The 22,294-nt window shown below is 43.4% G+C and overlaps 1 protein-coding gene across 1 annotated transcript in view; it reads left to right on the top strand.

Annotated features, from left to right (window-relative positions):
• The window catches only part of Myo16 (myosin XVI), a 497,779-nt gene that overhangs the window by 380,667 nt on the left and 94,818 nt on the right, over positions 1-22,294 (top strand). Inside the window, exon 27 of the mRNA XM_029557215.1 lies at positions 11,951-12,056. Within this exon, the coding sequence (XP_029413075.1) occupies positions 11,951-12,056 (106 nt within the window). The remainder of the gene's footprint in view (positions 1-11,950; positions 12,057-22,294) is intronic.

Here is a 22,294-nt window from a genome sequence, read left to right as displayed (position 1 = left end):
TCGTTTTTTACATCTCTTATAGGTTGTTCTGTTATTTTACAGACACATTTTACATGCTGGTCAGAATCATTTAGATTTGCCAAAGCCTCCTTACAAAGATCCTGTCCCATCAAAGGGCTTAGTAAAACTGTTAAAGCCCCATACCATTCTCAAGGTCCCAGTTGAATTAGGCTTTCTTTCATATCTCCGGTAAACTCAGTCTTATCTCCCCAGTGAAATGGACGTCATATGTTGCTTTTCTCATACCTAGTTCTCTCAGGAATGCTTGCCCCTCCTCTATAGTCTTCCAGCCCCTGCTAATCATGTTTGTCTCCCTTGGTGACAACCATATATCTTTAATGCCATCAATGGGTGGTTGCATAACTCAGCTGTGAAGCTTCTGAAGGACTTAGATTGACGTCATTTGCTCCCATGTCCCATACTCTTACAAGCCATGTGGCCAGAGGCTCTCTGCTTGCTTGCTTGTAAGTTTTTCCTAGTTTTAACAATTCTAGCATGGACTATTCCCTAGCTACAGCACAGTTAGCTTTTTTTTTTTTTAGTGAGCTTTTTCCCCCTTTTTACTATTCTCTGTCTTTTCCTCTGAGTCCTTGGACTTTACACAAGTCAAAGTGTCCCGCCTTTTTTCTCTCTCTGGCTCTGCAGCTGGGTCTGCCAGCTCAGCCTTTTCCATTTTTCCCTGCCTGGGACACATCTTTTATCACGCAAAGTGGCCACATGCTCTCTAGAGCAGGTAAAAAATTTTCCAACCTTTGGGTAACTTTTAACAAATCTTCACATACCCGCAACATATCCCCACATTTACAACATAGCTATGCCCCACACTTCTGCATGGCTGGCCTCTTTTTAGTAACCCATTGTAACAACCACATCAGCACCTCCATTGGCACTCTTCTAAAACTCATTCTCAGTTTCATCATATCCTGCCAGGCTATGCCAGTTTTGTGGCCCGAATTCCCTCTGGGCCTCCTATGCAATCAGACAAACCATATACTATATTTGTGAGTTTATTAACTTACAAAGAAATGAGTACCCAGTGCCTAGCCCCGTTCTGCGACTCGGAGCCCACCTTATCAGACCTTGCCACACCCATAGTCAACACTAGGATTTTCTTATGTCTCCGGGGCCAGGGATTGCCCCAGGTCCACAAGAGTCAGTCCATTCTGTTCTTAAGCTGCTGACCGGCTGGCTGCATGTCCCTACACCACACGCACTACCCATGGCTCATGGCTTCTGTCCCAAGATGGCTCCCAGCTGCCCCTTCATAGTCCATGCTCTGCATCAGCCCCTGCCCATTGGAGGAACTAGCCAATAGGGAGACACCCCTATAGCAAAAAGAAATTTGCTTTCTTATCGTAGTGTAGGGAACAAATCAAGGCAGTGCCTATGACCTCAACTGTATCTTTCTGAGTCTGGGTTACCTCACTCAGGATGATTGTATCCAGTTCCATTCATTTACCTGAAAATTTGTTTTTTAAGAGTGAAATAATATGTCATTGTGTGTATGTGTGTGTGTGTGTGTGTGTGTGTGTGTGTGTACCATTCCTTCATTATCAGTTCATTATTACCTGCAAATTTTATAATTTTGGTTTTTAAAGAGCTAAATAATAAGCCATTGTGTGTATGTACCACACCTTCATTATTCATTCATTAACTGTTAGACATCTAAAATTGTTTGTAGCTCCTGGCTATTATGAAAAGGGCAGCAATGACCATGGATGAACAGGTATTTCTGTAGTAGGGTATAGAGTCTTTTGGATACATGCCCAAGAGTGGTATGGCTGGATCATATGGTAGATCAGTTTCTAGCTTTTTGAGGAATCTCCACGCTTATTTCCATAGTGACTGCACCAGTTTGCACTCCCACCAGCAGTGAGTAAGAGTTCCCCTTTCTTCACATCCTCAGCATTTGTCTTTGATTTTTAGATCTTTGCCATTCTGAGAGGGTAAAATAAAATCTCAAAGTGGTTTTACTCTGCATTTCCCTGATAATAAAGATATTGAACACTTTTTAAAGTATTTCTCAACCACTTGTATTGCATCTTTAGAGAACTCCCTGTTCAGCTCCTTGTCCAATTGTTAATTGTTTGGGTTTTTGATGGAGTTTTTTATATATTCTAGATACTAACCCATCATATGGAAAGCTGGTGGATTTTTTTCCCCGTACTGTAGGTTGCCTCTTCACTTGAATGATGGTGTCCTTTGATATACAGAAGCTTTTTTATTGATTTTTTTGTGTGTATTTCATACAGAACATCTAAAACAATCTTAATCATCTTTGTACCCCCATCCCCACTGGTACCCTCCCATACCCGCCTCCCCCAACTGAGCCCATATACAGAAGCTTTTGAGTTTCATGAAGTCCCATTTCCTAATTGTTAGATTTAATGACTGTGCTATCATAGGAGTACTATTCAGAAAGTCCTTTCCTGCTCACCTCCCTGGTTAGCTAAGTACAGGTGACATTTGGGTCAGGAGCTAGATTCAGGTGACATCTCTGCTTTAACCCTGACTCTTTGATGTTTTCAGATTGCCACTCTGGACAACATGCTGGGGTTGTGAGGACACGGTATTCTGGACTTTGTAGTCATTCTGTCGGTATTTTCTTGTTTCCTTCACTCCTTCTCCTCTCTCTCTTCCTCCTTCCTGTCCCTTTTCAGCTCCAGAGAATTACATGTAGAAGTTGGAGAAGTCAGTTCTTTCCTCACTCCTTGCTACAAATGACTGCTTCCCTGATAACATCCCATTCCAAACCACCCAAAGTAGAGCCTGAATTTGGGGTACCTGTTCACATATTGCATGGCCTTCACTAGAAGCTCATGAGCGAGGAAGTGGGTAGAAAAGACATTCACAGCAAGCAAATGGTGTGCCCAGGTTTCTACCCCAGAACAGTACTTGTTCTCCCTAAGGTAGAAGGCGAAGACTAAGGCTTATCAGCTTACTGATACAAACACTTCTTTCCTCTTCCCTGATGGAGCCCTACACCAGGCAGGGTGAGTTCCGATAAGCCTCAGGTGGATTCTGGAAGAGATAAAAATAAACCCAAAGTCAAATACTAGGCCCAAACACTCCAGGAGGCTCACAGTCAGTGGGAAACGGAGATCTTCTGACATTGCTGTTAATACAGAGAGACTGTGGGGCCCTAGGATGAGAGGAGACACAGAGCTCCTGTCTGAGCGTACAAGAGGTGAGCACAGCAAACACAAAAAGAGGCACAGGGAGACTGGAAGAGAGCTGGCTCATCCAGATGCAGAAAGACTTTGGGAAGGTGGTAGGACACAGGAGTGTTCACACAGAAAGCCGGCTTGTGCTACAGTGATGGTGGGAGTCATGGGAAGGAGACAGAACGTGTACAGGAGAAATACATCAGGTTCCTGTAAAAAGGTCACACCTGGATCTCTGTGTTTCACATACTTTGTCTTACAGGAGAAAAAAGCAATACCAATCTCTCTGTGTGTCTCTACCTCTCTCTTTTGACTTGACACCCACTCTCACATGGCAATGGGTTTTCTCTCTCTCAAGTCCACTTGTGCATCTTTTCCGTCCTTCTCCTTGCTGTTTTCATGGTGAGCCTCAAGCCTGTTGCTAGGCAGCGGAGCTCGGCCTTGTGAATGCTGGAAATGAGCTAGGAAATCGCCCTCCACACCTGTGCAGTGTTTACTGCGAGCAGGACCGCAGACACCAAAGCCAACATCCGGGAGGTCTATGGCATGAGTGAAATGTGGCCCTCTTAAGCAAGGACCAACAGCCCTGTTTGGAGAAATCCTCAGGGGACAGGTTCTAGCACGTGCTAAAATGCAATACGCAACTAAGTGTAGCTGGAGAACAGGCATCGAGGAGTTCCATGAATGTTGCCTATAAGCTTTGTCATTTCTCTTTGCCTTTGCAAAATAAAACACCCCCAAAACTTTCACCATTCAGTGTCACCTTGAAGCTATCTGTATTTTCTTTTTATTTACATCAGTAGCCTGTAGAGTCCAGCACTCTGCCTTACCTTCACCGGCTAAGGGCTTGTCACCTGACATGGCTGTCTTCTGTTTCTCTTTCATCTCTAACACTACTCTTAGCCCTCTGCTCCTCAGACCCCACAGCCTGTTCTCCTCATAGGCATGCTCCAACCCCTGCAGCATTCAGCCCTGTGGACCAGGGCTCAGACTCCGCCTTGTTAGCTCTCTCTTTCCATGGTCCTTCTCTGTCAGCCCTCCAAGAGCTTCCAAGGACTATTTATCTTTTTTCTGTTCTTTCTCTTGCTTATCAAGTCTGATCCTGGAGGGTTAGACAGTAACTTGTGCTCCCCGAACATTATATTGTGTTTTGCAATGACAATAAAGTGATGCATTTCATAGTCTTAAATAAGAAAAACACTTCTTTTCTGAAGAATAATCTTCATCCAAGAAAGCTGTGCTTTATAGTTGAGTGCAGACAGAGAAGGCAGAAATCACCTCACACAACCTGCTAATCTAGACATTTCCTGGCAGGATAGCTTGCTCATAATAGATGTTCAATAAATATTTATTGAGCTAATTAATTTTTAAGAGATTTCAGGACCCTAAAAATTAGAGCTTTCGATTTTACCACAGAACTTTCTTTGAGAACGTAGAGGCCAAGAAAATATTCACCAAGCAGAAAAAAATCAGAGAACCTCTCAGAGGGTAAAGAGAATTTACCTAGCTTGTATTTTCCCAAGGAACTGATTCCTCCGCTTCCTAGTTATCTTTTGAAAGTCAGTACACTAAAGTCACTATATTAGCCTGAACCCTAAGGTCACTGAAAAAACTCTTTTTTATAAACCTCCAGCTCCATGAAATAGGATGTTGAAATTCTATTTTGAACTAGAAGGAACATTGACCTGTAGAGAGAAAGGCTTATGTTCTTACTTTCCTGGAGTCCTTCTAGGAACCTCACAAGTATTGTTGACCTCTCTCTGATTCTTTCATATCCATCTGTCCCTCTTAAAGCACAGAGACCTCAGAATGACCCCAGTGTGGTGTGACTGTTCCCCTGAGGAATCTATTTGACATTGGGGTTCTGCTGGCTTTGGTCCTTCATACAGCTGAGAGTGTGCTAAGGAAGGCCTCAGGCTCCTTTTCTTGGCACAGAGAAAGCATATATTTGGCAGTGCCCATGACAGAGGAGTTTGAAACTCAACTCTAACTGCATATTGGCAATGTGGAATGTAGACCGACCAGAGGAAAAGGATGTCAAGAGTGGCCAGAGACACAGTGTGTAAGAAAGGTGAGGCCGATGGAGCCCCCAACACAACTTCAGGTGTGAGACCCACAGGGACACTAAGTATCAAACACCATAACAGAACTAGACTCAGTTTCCAAAGAAGTAACAGTTCCTGTCCTCCTCAGTCTTCAGAGGACTGTGTCAGTGAGGGTACCAACCGTTTAGCAACAGGCAACAGGGAGGCACGGGGCCTGGCTTCAGAGTATGCATAGACCACTCTCTGTCTGCCCGCCGCCTGAAGGCCCCCTCTGCTTCTCAGTCGCATAGTCTCCCTGCTCCTTACCCATGAGTCCGAGAAACTGGCTGGACCCCCAGCTCTCCCCCGTCTCCCTTCAGGCCACCATCAAATGCCAGTTTCTTGGCCTCCTCCTCTATTCCTGTCACCTTCCACCGAGCTATCCATCAAAAACTCCTCCAAAGTTCACACAAATAGGTGTAGAGTCCCACCCTCCCCCACCCCCAGCTCCTCCCACCCTCAGTACTGCTTTCCTGATTTGAAATCTCTCCTGTGCCGAGGCCATGAGAAAGCCCTCAAATACAGCCCTGTTTTCCTAAGCTCACATTCAGTCTCAGCTCCTCTGATGCTTCAGAGCCAGATGATGGGGCTCCTGCTGCTTGTCCCTTGCTCCCAGAGTCAGAGCCAAGTCTTCCTGGTCACCTGCAGCCTCCCTGTTCCTCACCCTCTGTGTCTACCTTCCAGGCTTATCTCTGGAGCCTGGATTGCTGCTGGCTTCCCTGTAGCCACCTGGGCCCTCCTCCATGTTCCTGAAGGATGGCTGCAGATGCTCACCCAGGGTTTTGGGCTCCCTCAGGTTCACAGAGAGGCTGCAGCTCCCATTGCAGAATCTGTGCACAGCAGTAGCTCTTTGATGTAGCTCTTAACATAATCTGTCTCAACACTTTATTGCATATCTGTATGTTCATTGTGTGTGTGATCAGTTTCATAGATGTATTTTTATTCAAGTCTGTCATGTTAACACGCTCAACCCCCATCTTCTCCTTTGCCCCACTCACTGGTCCCCTTCATTGTCTCACATAGTCCCATTTCCAGTTGTGTGTGTGTGTGTGTGTGTGTGTGTGTGTGCGTGCATGCAAAATCTAAATTCAACACATTTGAGGCAATAGTATTTGTTGTTCTGAGTCTGACTATTTTGCTTAATATGGCAACCTCCAATTCAATTCAATCTATTTTCCTATAAATCACAGTTTCATTTTCTTTTATGAGTAAATAAAAGTTCATTATGTATAGACACCACACTTTTCTGACTATTCACCTGTTGATGGTATTACATTTTTTTCTGCCATCGAAACTGTCATGTTTCTGTCCTCCTTTTTGATTCTCTCTCCCTGACTGACCACTAAAGAGTTATCTGTTTTGAGTACATCCTGAGCTCTTACTTCCTGCTCCAACTATAATGGAGCATTGATCAGTTGAGCCTGAATGAGGAGGCTTGAAATCCCAATTCTAGACATGGTATAAAGTCACAGTGGTTCCCCTGTCCCAAACCAAAGAGGCAAGGAAAGCAGAATGGCCAGGATGTTGCCTCTTTCTGTTAAGTCAGTTGGCCTCCAGTGGAGGACAAATGGAAGCCTGCATGCGGAGTCTGCAGGAGATCTAGGAAATCCAGCTGGGGCATCTCAGAGGGTGGAGGGTATAGAGACTGAGAGTAGGCTCTGCCTTGGGTGGTTCCTATGCTCCAGACCTGGCAGGAACCACTGCCTCTGTCTCAAATGCACATGCCTGGGAGGACATGGCTAACTCAGTTACAAAATGCGGTTATGTCTTCTATCCCACAGACACCAGCACAAGTGACACTCAAACTACAGAAAGCACAACTTTTTAAATCACAGGAAAACAGTTCTCACCACCCTGTCTCAGATGATGCTGTTCAGCTGAGATGTCAGAATTATACCATTTTAAGTGTCAAATGAACAATATAAAGCTACAAAAACAGCAAGTTCAAGATTCTTCATTCTGACTTGTTAATACTATATTCAGATACTTGAATTATATCAATTACACTCTTGGTTATAATTAACAAAGTTCCCAAATGGAACAAGACAATTATCAGAAAGAATAAAAAGATAATTTGAATGATTTCACTTCATCGTATAATTCTGGTTAAAAGGCAGGAACACCTTGACTTTTCTGAGGGCACGAATACGTCTATATTTCATTATGGGCTTTTCTTTGCTATTAAAGGGGTCCCAGTCATCCATAGGTCAGCAGGTCAAGGACCTTTATCTGCACATGTCCAATTCCATGGCAGTTGCTGTAGAAGTTCAGGTTCAGTCTCTTCTCTTCCACTGTGGATCTCTCTGGGACCAGACTTCTTAAGACTCAGCTACACTATTGCAGAGGTAGGAGACAGGCTCTGGTGTCATATGGCCCTGGTTTCACTCCATCTCAACTATTCTTTGAAACCAGAGCCAGCTTCCTACAAATGCCGAGCAGTGCCACACACTAGAAGTTTCTTCTCACAAGTCTGCAGTTCAAACATCCAAAACTCAGATGATAGCCAAGTCATGCTCCCTTGAAAATGAGTTAGATCCTTCTTAGCTTCCCAAGCCCCTGCTGGTGGCCACTGATCTTCGGTGTTCCTATGTTTACAACATGTCACTCCAAGTCCTGCTGCCCTGCATGGTGTTTCACTGTGTATCTTACTCGATGGCTTCCTCTTCTTTAAAAGACATGAATCTGGATTAAGGCTCACCCTAATAATTTCATTAGCATTCTTTTAAAATATTTTGTTTTTTATTTTGTATATATGAGTGTGTTGCCTGCATGTGTGTAAGTATACCCCTGTTGGACAATGCCACAGGAGGTCAGAAGAGCAGACAAGGCCATTGCAGATCCCTGGAACTGGAGTTAGTGATGGTTATTAGCCACCATGTAGGTGCTGAAACCAAACCTAGGTCCTCTGCAAGAGCAGTCAGTGCTCTTAACTGCTGAGCCATCTCTCTAACCCCTCATATTAACTTTCTTAAACCTGCCTGAAAAGGCTCTATTTCCAAATAAGATCACATACACTTATCTTTTGAGGGAATTAAGTTCAACCCGTATCACCACCTCTGTAGACTTAAGTAAGTGACTGTCTATGACAACCGACTTTCTCACCATCAGGAGGATTGTCATGTAACCCCAGCATCTGTAAACAGCATGCAAGGTAACATGAATAACTGAACTTATTCAGTGCTCAAAAGTAAATTATTTCCCTACTCCCTTCGTCAACCCCAATTCTTAGCTTCCCAGGCTCCACAAATGAAAATCTGGTAGACTGCATGATATTTGCAAAACTAAAGGCCCTCTCCCCTGCAACAGCTTAATCCCTGTCAAAACACATAAGAATTTGTAATATAAAATGGACTCGGAATCTCATCCAGCAAAACATGGGCAGTACTGGGGGAAGAGGAAGCATTATGGCTGGATGGCTTTTCAATGGTCTGATAACAAAATTTGTGACTGGAATCCAATGTCTCAATCCAGATCCTGGGCTTAGCCTCTATTCAAACACACTGTGTAACTGCATCATCATCTCCTTTAGGCCACTGGAATCCGGTTAAACGTGACCGAAGCCTGCTCATAAGGCAGGCTGTCACTGCCGCAGCATCCTTGGGGGATGTCTACCACCTTCCAAGTAGTTCCCACACATTGAAATTCCTACTCATGAAATTCCCATGGTCCTCACACGCAGCCCACGCACCCATTTTCTCTGCTCTATTAAATCCTGAAGTGCCCACTGTGTTTTCTACAACCACCACAAAATGGCTAAGTAAAACCACAAAACCAACTTCAGTGTCTAGTGTGTAAGAAATCCCATTCTTGTTCCCTATTAAAAACAGTTAGGAGCTCTTTCAGCCATTAACAAGTTATTAATTGTATTGAGCATGGTCAAAGTGAAGCACAGAGCTCACCGTCTCGCCTCTGGCCTTTCAGCTCCCACAGCCAGCCTCTGTTGCAGCTGTTTTCCCTACACTGTCCATGAGAAGCAAGGGTCAGCCATTGCTAATGCCGATGAATTTGTTTTGACTGGTTCATGGCTGCCAAGGTTATAAAGATTCTCAGTCTGGGAAAGGTCATATACTAAGCTTTCAAGGATGGTGCTAAGGATTTAAGAAAGAAAACAGGAAGTACCTTCTACTGAAAAATTTTGGTATTATCTTGGTTAGTTGAAGCCACCCTACTAAGTCACCATAGATTGGGTGGCTATGGACAATGAAAATGATTTCTCCCAGTTCTGGAGGCTCAGAGCCCAAGGTCGAGGTACCAGTAGATCAAGTGTCTTTGACAATTTCATAGAAGGTGTCTTCTTGCTGCATCTCCAAATGGTTGGAGAGAACTCTGTTCCCTTCAGGCTTTCTGTAGGGCACTAATCCCATCCATGAGGACTCTAATACATGACTAACCAGCTTTTTAAAGCTTGGCTCCCTACAGCCATCACAATAGGGGTTAGACTTTAAGACATTAGTTTTAGGTAACACATTCAGTCTGTCAGGTGTATTGAATTTTATTTTTTAATTTTATTTATTTCTTTATATATTTTATTTTTTTATGCATTTGAGTGTATGCCTGCATGTATGTCAGTGCATCTGTGTTGTACAATGCCTGTGGAGATCAGAAGAGGACTCAGATCCTCTGGAATTGGAGCTACAGACAGTTGTTAGCCACCACGTGGGTGCTGGGAACTGAATTTGGGTCCCCTGCAAGACCAGTCACTGCTCTTAACCACTGAGTCACTTCTTCAAACCCTTATTATTTTATTTTTGAGACAGGGTATCACTATACAGCTCAGGCTGGCCTCAAACTCACTACGTGGTCCAGCCTGCTCTTGAGCCCTCTTGACTCTGCTTCTCAAATACTGAGATTACTGATGTACACCATCATGCCCAGCTAACAGGTATATTTTCTCAGATTGTGTTACTCACCAGACCCACAGTTATTGCTGCACTGCACCATATGCTTTCCCTTCAGTGTCTGCAGGACTCACTGAAAGAAAGAGATGTGTGTGAGGCCAGGATAATTCCATGGAGTGTCTGGGACTCTCATTGCCACTCAAGGGCAGATGGTAAATAAAGATACAGGAATACAATATATCTCAACTGGATTAAGGAAACTAAAAAACTTACTTTAGTAAATGTCAAATTTTCTGCAGTACACTTTAGATGAAATACTAAAGTATTGTACTGAAGATACATACTTTAAGTTTCTGCATTTTATTTCCATGGACTTGCAGAACTAGTGAGCCCAAGAACTATAGGCATGGTGCAATGGGACAGAAATACAGAGATCTTTCCATTTTCTCTCTTCTGTTCTCCTGCTCTTTTTCCTCCTCCTCTTCCCCTCCCCTTCCCCTCCCCTTCCCCCTTCTCCTCCTCTTCCCCTCCTCTTCCCCTTCCTCTTCCTCTTCTCCTTCCCATTCCTCCTCCCCTCCCCTTCCTCTTCCCCTTCCTCTTCCCCTTCTCGTCCCCTCCCCTTCCCCTTCCTCTTCCCCTCCTCTTCCCTTTCTCTTCCTCTTCATCCCCTTCTCTTTCCCCTCCTCTTCCCCTGCCTCTTCCCCTCCTCTTCCCCTTCCTCTTCCCCTTCCTCCTCCCCTCCCTTTCCCCTCCTCTTCCACTCCTCTTCCCCTCCTCTTCCCCTCCCTCTTCCCCTCCTCTTCCCCTTCCTCTTCCCCTTCTCTTCCCTTCCTCTTCCCCTTCCTCTTCCCCTTCCTCTTCCTCTTCTCCTTCCCCTTCTTTCTCCCCTCCCCTTCCTCTTCCCCTTCCTCCTCCCCTCCCTTTCTCCTCCTCTTCCACTCCTCTTCCCCTCCTCTTCCCCTCCCCTTCCCCTCCTCTTCTCCTCCCCTTCCTCTTCCTCTTCCTCCTCCTCTTCCCCTTCCTCTTCCTCCTCCTCTTCCCCTTCCCCTCCTCTTCCCCTTCCTCTTCCCCTCCCCTTCCTCTTCCCCTCCCCTTCCCCCCTTCCCCTCCTCTTCTCCTTCCTCTTCCCCTCCTCTTTCCCTCCTCTTCTCCTTCCTCTTCCCCTTACTTCAATGCACTCTTGCATATGTTTCATGCTGAATACTGTAACTGCAAAGGAAACCTTAGATTTTTAAAGACAATGCAATTTTGAAAGTCGTTTTTGGGAAAAGCTATAGGAAACGATTCCATTACTTTGTGTTTTGCGTAGGGAGGTGGAACTCAAACTACTCAGCTAATTTCTAAAATTAAAATGCCCTTTGAAAACATTTAAAATACTCAATACCTACTCTATGAGGAGGAAGCTAATCTATCTCCCCTTAAAATAAGACTTGTGAATGTTTTAATGTTTCTTCATTGTGAACTTTCATCTAAACTTACTGTCAAGTAATAAATAAAAATATGCCTGAATTTCTTAAAAGGTAAGTTTTTTTAATAAGGCCAAACCAAATATTTAAATAACAACTAATAAATTAACTTTTAGTCTCTTCCAGTTTCCTTTGAATAAATGATTTGTATCACTCTGTGACAGGGTTAAATGTAAATTGACAAATATAACTGACACATTTTAAGGATAATTTTCCCTGCAGAAGATGAGGGTTGTTCACAGTTGGCCAATGTGTGCACAGTGAATAGGATTTGGGGGGATTCCCAGATAAACAAGAGGATGCTGAGAAATGTCATCATCAGGCAGTCCAGTTGAATCTGATCACTGGCTTGGGCTTGGTAAATGCAGCCATTTCTCTTTGTTCCTATCCCCTGACAGATATGAGCCACTGGCTGATGTGCTTCTGGGTGAGGAGAAGAAGGACCAGTCTGCAGAGGAGAGGTGTCGGCTTGTTCTCCAGAGGTGTAAATTACAAGGCTGGCAGGTTGGTGACCTACAAGCTATGAAAATAGCGGGCTGGAGTTTTAAAGGCATGAGTCATAGAGATCACCACCAATCCTCCTGGCAGAAACAAATTCCTTTGATATGTTTGGCAAGGCACAGTACTCGGTGTGTTCTCTGGAAGCGTGTCATTCTATATGATTGACGGGTTTTAGCACCAGATCTCAGATCATACCTGCTACTGGAGCTTTAAAGGTATCTAAAGTGTAGTTGTGTTCGGCCCCACCCTCCCCACACCCTGTGACAAATCCTTGAGGTAAGCAATGGATAGGAAAAAAAAAAAAAGTTTCCCTTGGCTTACAGCTGCAGGCCATGGTCCAGTGGTGCCATTATGTCTGGGTTTGTGGCAAAGCTGAGCCACACCACCGTGCAAGGAACAGCAGAGAGCTGAGTGCCTCCTGGCATGGAGGGAGGGGAGAGAACCGAAGGGGAAAGGAAAAGAGGGGAAGGGAAAGAAGAGGAGAGGGGAAAGAGAGTTGGTGGGTGGCCCTGAGGAAGGAGCAGAAAGTGAGGGAGAGGACAGCGCTGTTGTCTCCAAGGGCACGCCCAACTGACCTAACCTCCTTTCACTAGGTCCATCTTTCAAGAGTCAGGCTAGGGACCAAAGCTTCAATACATGAGCCTTTAAGAGGCACTTCAAATCCAAACCATAACAGGAGCAGAGGTCACAGAACTCACAAGTGTGGTGACCTTTATTGAAAGTCCTTGCTCTAGGCCTGGGCTGCTGGGCTTGGAGAAGTTGAGTTTAGGCCCCTTTCCTCAGTTTCTCTTTGCTCTGCTTCTCACCTGCCTCACAGTGAAACTGTTGCTCTCCTTGAGCATTATTGGATGCACAAGCATCACGGCTGGGAGCTTCTCACTGTGGCCAGTGTTCCATGTGAAATGGAGTTCAGAGGCCCATGGCAGCTATCAATGGACCAGCAGAGAAAGTAGTTAAAGCAAAATAACTCAGAGCACACCCAGGAGAGATGAAGGAGCCCTTTAAACAGCAGAATAGCATCCTTAGCTAGTTTCAGGTAGAGGCTTGAGGATAGACGATAACACAAGAGTGCTGGTGACGGAATGAACTTGGGGTGAGCTCTTAGAAGGTGCAGATGGCACAGAGGGTGGTGACACAGAGCTTTGATATGACAAAACTGACTGGAAAACAGGCACAGATCTCATGTTAAAAGTTGTTAGAGCTTCTGCATATGAAAGTTTACAATGATTGATGAGCACGAAAAGAAGACTCTGCTTCAGAAACACCAGGGTAGATGGTTCCAAATCTGAGAACATGGTCTGCGAGCATCTCAGCCATAGTGGAACAGTCAGAGACCACCAGAATGTCACAGGCACACTCGTCTACGACTGAGAACAAAGAGCCCAGGATTCGCACACCACTGAGTCACGATTTCATTCGCAGTGCCACCCAAGCGCTTCCTTTGTCACCTTCCCCTTTGCTTCTTATTTAACTAATAACGGAAGTTGAACTTTTAGTCACAGTCTGAGGGAGGAAGCTTACTCATTCTGGGTTGTCATGGATGCACAGCAGTGCTGAGATTGGATTAAAAAAGGAAGGAGGGAGGAGGAATTACTTACCAAGTGTGATGTCACCTCACCACTCTGGAGCTGGGGACATTGGTGTGGGAGCCACAGAGAGTCTGCTTTATCAAGTTTGTAGATATTGAGGTCATTTCCCCTGAGTCATAGAATTTTTAAACACATAATTGCAGAGTAGTGGTTTAGGAATACTGTAATGCAAAGATTTTTAGGGTATGTATTTTTTCTTTAAAGAATGCTCACAAATAAGTGTGTGTGTGTGTGTGTGTGTGTGTGTGTGTGTGTATGTGTGTACTGAGAAATCAGGAGCATCTGGAATAAATTTCCCACTAAAGAGGTCACTGTCAGAGACAATAGCCCACCAGGGGTTCCTCCAGTACAATGCATAGGATGGTGTCAAATGTAGGTCTGTGGAGAAGGCTGTTGTGCACACCAGTGCACCCTGGCAGCTGTCAGTCCTTCCAGATCTGTGTCTGGGCAGGGGGATTCTTAAAGTATCATATGGGAACAGTATAAAATTGAAACATACATTAGTACTTTGGAAAAAGGACATCAATTTTCGTTTTCCTCCTTTGAGATTCACTATGCAGCCCCAGCTGGTCTGGAGCCCATTATGTACATATGTAGTTCAGGCCAGCCTCAAACTCAGAGAGATCCACCTGCCTATCCTCCAGAGTGCTAGATTAAAGGTGTGTGCCACCAACTCCTGGCATAAAATGTTTTCTAATGGGGAGGAACTTAAATCCATGCTCTTCTTGCTTGTTTGTATCTATCCAAGAAACTTGAAAATACAAGAGAGAGGGAAAGGAATGAGGGGAAAGGGTGCTACATTTTTTTTCTGAGTATATCTGCCAATGTGTTCTGTGTCACCTGGTTAGGGAAGACTGCTTTTCTTCAGCTTTGCCAAGGTAGAACTTTTTATATTCTTTATACTACAAGATGAATAGTTGACTTCACAGAAGTAAAGCTTGTTTATATTTCACCTTTAAGTTAAACAGCAAAATAATTTGTGTTAAAAACACAATTATTCCTGACATGGTAAGTCAGAATCCTCATTTTCAAAAGCAAAGCATTTGTTCAAAATGTGCTGTTACAGTGAGTGCTGCTGTTAATTCTCTTCTAAGTTATGAATCAGTCCAAATATTAAGTACAGAGCTGTTTGACAGAAATGCTACGGAGGTGGCTCATACACCTGTGGATTATTTACATATTTCCAGGGGTGCAGTATTTTTTTATTAATCAGTTAACATTCATCCTTGGGCCCTGAATGGTTAGTCGTCAATTAATAGTTATTTTTCCACATTTTTGAAAAGAATACTAGAGGATTTGGAGTCACTTTTAACCACATGAACCTGTGTAAGGTGTTAGTTAGGAATTCAACTCTGTTCACACAGCTATCAGTATTTTTATTTACGTGTACATGTGTATGTATGTGTGAGTGTATGTCACTTGTGTGCAGGTGCCCAGGGAGACCAGAAGAAAGCATCAGATCTCCTGGAGCTGGAATTGCAAAGGTTGTTAGGTGCCTGATATGGGTGCTGGGAACTGAACCAAGGTCCTCCTCAGGAGCAGCAAGTGCTCTTAACAGTTGAGCCATCTTGCCAGCCCCCAAAAGATCCTTGTATTGTCACCAGAATGGGTCTTGGAAACCTAGTGGCTTCCATCAACTGTCTTTCACTTTGACAAGACCTGGGGTAGTTGGCCTTAAATCCTCAGAGTGAGACTCTAGCCCCAGACTGCTGTGTTCTTCCATGCTGTAGAAGTGTGCTGTGTCAGTTGAGGGTAGAAAGGTCCTGTCTTTGGGACTATTAGGCTTGATGCTTGAGAGAAGAGGACAGAAGGAAGGGAAGAAGGGATGCTGGGAGGGAGGCAAAGAGGAACAAATACATAATTTATTCCTTGGTAAGCAAAGGTTTGGGGCTGAGAGAGTAAATAAGCGCCCCTTTCATCTTTAAGGTGTGAGTCAGTGACTCAGGGCCTTTTCCTCACTTACTGACTTTGAGCCTAATAAGTTCATGGAGAAAGAGGAAAGAGGCAAACTCACATGGGATGTCAGGGCAGTGAACCTCAGAGAGCTGGTGTGAGGAATATGCATACTGGTTAAAATAGTAGCTGTTTTCATATTTCGTTCCCCAGGAAGTCTGCTTCTCTGAGGCCACCCTGGACTCTGCCTCTGCCGTGTTCTTACCACTGTGTTGAGCTTGATCACTGCCTTTTAATATAGCTATAGAGTCATTTCCTCAGATTTTCAAATTTGAAAGGGATAGATTATGCATAACAGCGTAGCTCTGACCACAGGCACTTCTGTATTCCTTTACTAATGAACAGCCTGTCCCTTGTAATTGGTGTCTTTTCTGTGTTTATAATTCACTGGGCAGATGAGAGAAAAACAAGTGACCACTTCCTATTGCAGGCTGACTGAAGAAGTCCTTTGTACCAGCACTGTCAGCCTCTAGTCCTGTAGTAGCTCTGTGACTTTGAGACCTGCTGCTGCTCTGTTTTGGGAAGAAGAGATTGAGAAGGCAGAGAAGAAGGGCTGCTACCCAGTGGGTCTGAGATCAACTCTAGTCTGAGGAAGTGATGGGGAAGGAACCATCCACAGTAGATGTGCAAGTCAAAGTCGAGTAGCCTCATATCATCTTCTTTGAGCAAAGCCAGTGCAGAAGCCTTGTACCCCACTATGGTTGTAGATTCTCCCTTCCTCAAGGGTGCTGGGCTTTGCTCAAAGGCCAATCCCCAGCAAGATGGTCCATAACTTTTAAAGCTTCCTTTTCCATGCCCGATATCCCCATTTCTTATTCTGTTCCTCTCCCCTGTGTCTCCCCCAACATTCCTCAGAGGACTTCCCCACAGCTGTGGCTACCTCTCCACTCACATGTCAGCTGCCCCCGTAGGGTCCTGTGGCTGCCATGTGGTGAGACAAGATGCAGGGCATAGATCTGTCTCAATGCTTGACTAAGAGACGTGTCTCTGTAACCAGGAAACCACCAACAATGCTAGATATTTTATATAGACACAGAGACATACAGAAATTTTGAAATTGGGTATAACTCATAAAAGAAACCTCACAGATAATGTTTAAAGAGTTGTTTTAGATAAAGGTCGAGTGTGGTTTTTGCATTCTATTTATGCTTATAAGACTATGTCTGTGATGAAATATAATTTTCAAACTTAAAAATGCTGCCTGCCTAACTATAGTTTAGGTGTAGAGTACTGAAAACAGGCCCAAATTAATTATTTTGAACATTTGTGTCAGAATCATAGGCCACATGGTTTTGTTCCAAAACATTTTGGCTTCCCAATACATCATAATCATCATGTCTTCGCATATTTAGCCCCTTGCATCACAAAAAGAAATCTAGCCCTCTTTCACACAATTTCAACTGGTAAGGTTTTGGCAAAGTCACCCATGATACTGTTTCCTTACACTCAAAATGCCTTTATATGATATGGTTTTGTTTTTAAAGAAAAGGAAGAAAACCGGGATATAGTCATGACTAGAAGGAGACCATTCTTTCTAGTGGTTTCCTGTTCATGTGCAATACAGAACAATATGTCTAAAAAATCTCCAAGACTAGTAAGAGCGACATTCTTATTTACAAGACAGAATTGGGCTAACTTCTTTGCTAAAAGGACTAGAAATTACTAGAAATGGTCTGAATAGACTCTGCATGATTGACATCTAGTGCTGGTTTCTTCTCAATAGATGTATTTTCTTTACAAAATAAGAAGTCCATGAATTACTTCATTTCTGGGAAAAATATCCAAATAATTTGAAATAAGTCATAATTTCATAACAAGTTATTAAACCATCTGTAATTTATTTTATGATTATTACTACTACCATTATTATTATTGTTCAGATATTTTGGTTCATTATTACTTTGGCGTAACATTGATGTAACCCCTATGCAGATATGCACCTCTGGTCAGATACCCCATCCTGGGGAGTTCATGACAGACATTATGCCCATGTGGAACATACTTGTTTCACATGCTGTGTTATTTCTACAAAATGAAAGCCTCTGAAACTAATTCTAAGTGGAAAAATAAGTGGTATAATCTGATTTTCACACATTTTATATGCATCAACTGGTTATAGGATGCTTTCTTCTATGTGGTTATTTGAATGCTATATTCATTTCTCAGCCATCTGGAGGGATGATAGGTGGGGAATCAAATTTGCGGGAGCATTCCAGGATGCCATACCCACACCGAGAGCCATGGAAAGTCAGACTGGAGTGGCCTTGGCCCCTGTTAGAACACTGTCAGTGACTCTTGGAAGGGATGTGTTATGCATATTTCTGCCAGTGTAGGGTGGAAGGTTGAGGTGGAAAGAGGCAAAGGAATGTCCTGTGCGGCCCCTGGAAGCAGGTGCTTGAGGTGTCTGCCCTCAGGGTAGTGGTGAGTGTAGAGCCCACCTCAGAGATAATGTATCATTCAATGGTTGAAAAATGAGTGGGACACAGGATGCTAAAGGAGACTTCCTCAGGATCACACACACAGGAAGCAAGACGTGAAAAGAGAACTTCAACTTCCCCCTAGCTGCCTGTGTGATGGGAGACTGACATGTGTCTGTGCCTGTGTGTGTGTGTGTGTGTGTGTGTGTGTGTGTGTGTGTGTGTCTGTGTGTGTCTGTGTATGTATGAAAGAGAGAGACAGAGACAGACAGAGAAACAAATAAAGACACTTAAAGAAATAATAAAAGATACTCATAGAAACCAAACCCCAAATCTTTTTTAAAAAATTTAACACGATATATTTATTAATTTTTTGAAATTTTATACATGCATACAATGTATTTCAATCACATTCATTCCTGACACCTCCCCCTAACTCTTCGCAGATCTCACCCACCAACCCCATCCCTCCCAACTATGTGTCCTCTTTTTTCTATTTTCTTTATAGTCCACTGATTCCAGTGTGTGCTATCCATAGACTCACAGGTGTCAGATCATCCACTGGCACATAATGGACCTACCAGGGACCACATCCTTAAAAATTTTTGACTCTCCCTTCCCTAAAAGCCAACGACTGTCAATAGCTTCTCAGTTCCAATTGGTGGTTCATGAGCCCCTCCCCCTCCATGCTAGAATGTTGATTGGCTTGGTGTTGTGCAGGTCTTGTGCAGGCCACCACAGCTGCTATGAGTTCATGAGTGCAGCAGCAGTTCTGTCTGTCCAGAGGACACTGTTTTGTTCCAGTCCTTTCCAACCTCTGGCTCTTACAGTCTTTCCTCTCCCTCTCTATGATGAGCCTTGGAGGAGGGGTGTGATATAGATGTCCCGTTTGTGACTGTACAGTGCCAATCACTTATTATCTGCACTTTACCAAGTTTTGGGCTTCTGCATTAACTGCCACCCACTGTACGAAGAGCCTTCTCTGATGAGGTCTGAGAGCGGCGCTCATCTACACAAACCCCTAAATCTCAATGAAACACACTTTTCCATTTGTGTTTATTCACTCAGCACAACACAAAGCATCTACAGCCATCATTTTCTCTGTCATTGTCTCCTTAATGTAACTTTCACAGACTGGCCTAAATCTCATTTTGTGTCTGAGAAAAATATGATCTTTAAAAGATTTGTACTTGCAGTGCTGAGAATCGCAAGAGGAACATTTTACCACAACATTAAATAAAATCAGCTGGATGAAGGATTTATTACTTCATTAATCTAAAATAGTACAGTAGAGAAAAGATAATAAAAGTAAGAGCAAAAAAATGTTAAAATTTTAACCACCCCTGCTTTCTTCTAACTTGCTCTCAGATAAGGCAGTTCTATCAGGGCTCTTGGCTCTTATTAGTACAATAAATTAATGGTTTATAACCTTTATTTTATTACTCCAGGGGTACTTCATAAATCACCTGTTAACTATAAGCTAGAAAATAGCCTATAAAATGACTGTCTTCTATTACTTCTCTTTCTCTGGAATTATCAATGTTGAAAAAATAAACATTGGGGATTTAAGCAGCTTTAACTCTGAAAAGTGTGCTCACTAAAATCACCATGTTTTAGGTTTATGAGCATGTTCCCCTTCCTCATTTCCTGAATATTTATGCACAAACGTATATTGTACATATAACAACCAATATTTTATTATAAATCCACACACTGCACATACAGAAATCAATAATTTGTTATAAAATAATATGTATTCTTGATTTTTAAAAACTGAAAAAGAATTAGGAAAGAAGATAAATACAAACTGCCTGACCATGAACTTTTTAGGGAGAACCACTGCAAATATCCGGAATACTCTCACTTAGATTTAAAGAGTAATATTTTGGAGGCTGGAGAGATGGCTTGGTGGTTAAGACCACCGATTGCTCTTGCAGAGAACCCGGTTCCATTCCCAGCACCCACATGGTGGCTAACAACTGTCAGTAACTCCAGTTCCAGGGGATCCAATGGCCTCTTCTGACCTCCACAGTCATAGTATGACATGGGTGCACTTGCACACATACGAGCAATGCACTCATACACATTTTTAAAGAGTAATATTCGATATGTTTGATCTGACACATTTCTCTTTTTTTTCATCTGAACTTCATAAAGACAGACAGCATGCCTATTTCCCGTGTGTTTTCTGTGTGAATCTCACGGTTGCCTCCCTTCAGGCAAATGGCTCAGAATAACACAAATACCTAAACAGTGACTAAATAAAAACTGTCAATGCCTGTGCCTGATCTGCTCTCAGAGCCTAGATGCTACAGTTTCTCAAATTCGCTGGTTATTTGACTTCTCTGTTCCTGAGGTTACATATGACAAGTGTGATGTCTTACGGTACAGTAGGGGAAAAATGGCCAAGGATTAAGAAACAGACACATATGATTAGGACCCATGATGGGAGGCAGGGAGGACACTGTGTGATCAAAGGGGCTCAGTTGAGACAGACATTGAGATCCTAGGGGTGAGAAGTACTCAGCAGTGTGATGGGGCAGGGCAGCAGGGTCCAGCGGATGGTATATGCTGAGACTCTGCAGTGAAGGTGGGCACATAGAACTGGCAATGGTACAAGACAGTAAAACCCTCATAGCCTGCAGAGAAGGGAGATGCAGGTAGGTGCTGGGACAGAGCGTTTTAACCTTTAATTGCCCTGAATGGGAGAAAAATTGGTGATAAAATTGCTGAAGCATTAAGGCACTGCAGGCTGGGGAGACAAAAATACCTTTGCTAGTACCATGGTGTGTATCCTTTCAACTGGCAGCACATGGCTCTTATTGCCTCAGAACTTGTTGACACTTAGCCTAGCTCAGCGCACTGTCCATCTAAGCTCCCCTAACCCCGGATTTTTGAGTCATTGTCCCACAAGCATTTCTGTACAGTTGTTATACACTACGAACCTTATAATAAAAAGTTTGGGGTTTTACCCCATAGAGAACCAGTTTCACCCAGTGGGGCCACACACACCACATTGAGAACTTGTATTGGTGAGAGGAGGGGCCCTGGGAGTCCAAGTACCCTGCTCCAGGTTCCAGGAGGAGCAGTTGAGGAGCCACAAGGAAGCTAGCAATGTGGTATGATTTGTGTGTTACACATGCTTTATCTAAACAATGTGACTGGGAAACCAGTTAGCAAACAAACTTCTGTCTGTCATAGCCCAGCAGGCTATGGTGGCTAGAAAGAGGAGACAGGCAAAACAGTGGAGAGCTGAGGGGAACACTCCATAGACATCAGTAAACATACTTTTGAAACTTTACCAGTGTTAAGAGTGGAGACTTTTTAAATATCAGAATATTAATGTAGATCAGGAATATATACAGGCCCTTCTTAACAAGTATAAACTGGGTGCAAAAATTATATGTGGAGTTCCAAAAGATGGAAAAGATTATAAACAGGAGATATTTCAAAATATAGTCACCATGAATGAACCACCTGATGAGGTTTGGGGCAATCAGAAAGGGATATAAGTATTTCAAATGTCTAAAATTGTGGTGAGCAGTATAAGATCAGATGCCAGGAAGCCGTGCCAAGGATGTTAGTATTTTTAGAAGTGAAGCGAGCACCACAACAAAGTATGACAGGTGCTGAGGAGCCGGCTCACACGGGTACGCACACCGCCCAGTGACAGCAGCTGTTGCAGCAACATCCCAGCCGCTGTTGACCATGATTCCTCACCTCCCACACAGGAGGTAACAGTTATCCATGCCACATAGGCCTTTGGTTGAAAAGGAGGAAGAGGGTTAAATGGTATTGATTCCTTGTGAGGTCCTCTGTCATTTTAAGGCTAATCGGGCTCTTTGGGTGTGGTCTTGGTTGTCTCTTGACAACATATGTCTTTAGGAACAGGAAGGTTTTTTTTTCTTACCACTCTTGGCCATATTTATATGATTTTTATAATGAAGTAATGTATAGACTCCTACAGTGACTAATTCAGCAGTGAGCTCAAAATAGCAGTTTTATTCATCAATGCTGCTGTTCAGGCCATTCTGTTCTAAGTGAGAGTAATTAATTTTTTCTAACCTATAATTACATGTAATTCAAGCCAAACGACCTTCTTCAGATACCAGAAGATACAGTATTCTATTAGATGTGTGTGGCTGTAATTATCTTTTCTGTGTTGAAGTTAAACTTCAAGACTCGTCTATTTATAACAAAGAGAACTTGTATTTTAGTATAAATTTATCCTTGAGGATGTTTAAAAGTACAGACATTCAGAACCAGACTGCACATAAAAAAC

This window comes from Nannospalax galili, unplaced genomic scaffold, assembly GCF_000622305.1.
Source record: "Nannospalax galili isolate Female #2095 unplaced genomic scaffold, S.galili_v1.0 scaffold267, whole genome shotgun sequence".
Taxonomy (NCBI): Eukaryota; Metazoa; Chordata; class Mammalia; order Rodentia; family Spalacidae; genus Nannospalax; species Nannospalax galili.
The sequence above is the reverse complement of the archived record's forward strand: the minus strand, read 5'-3'. Positions and strand labels throughout refer to the sequence as shown.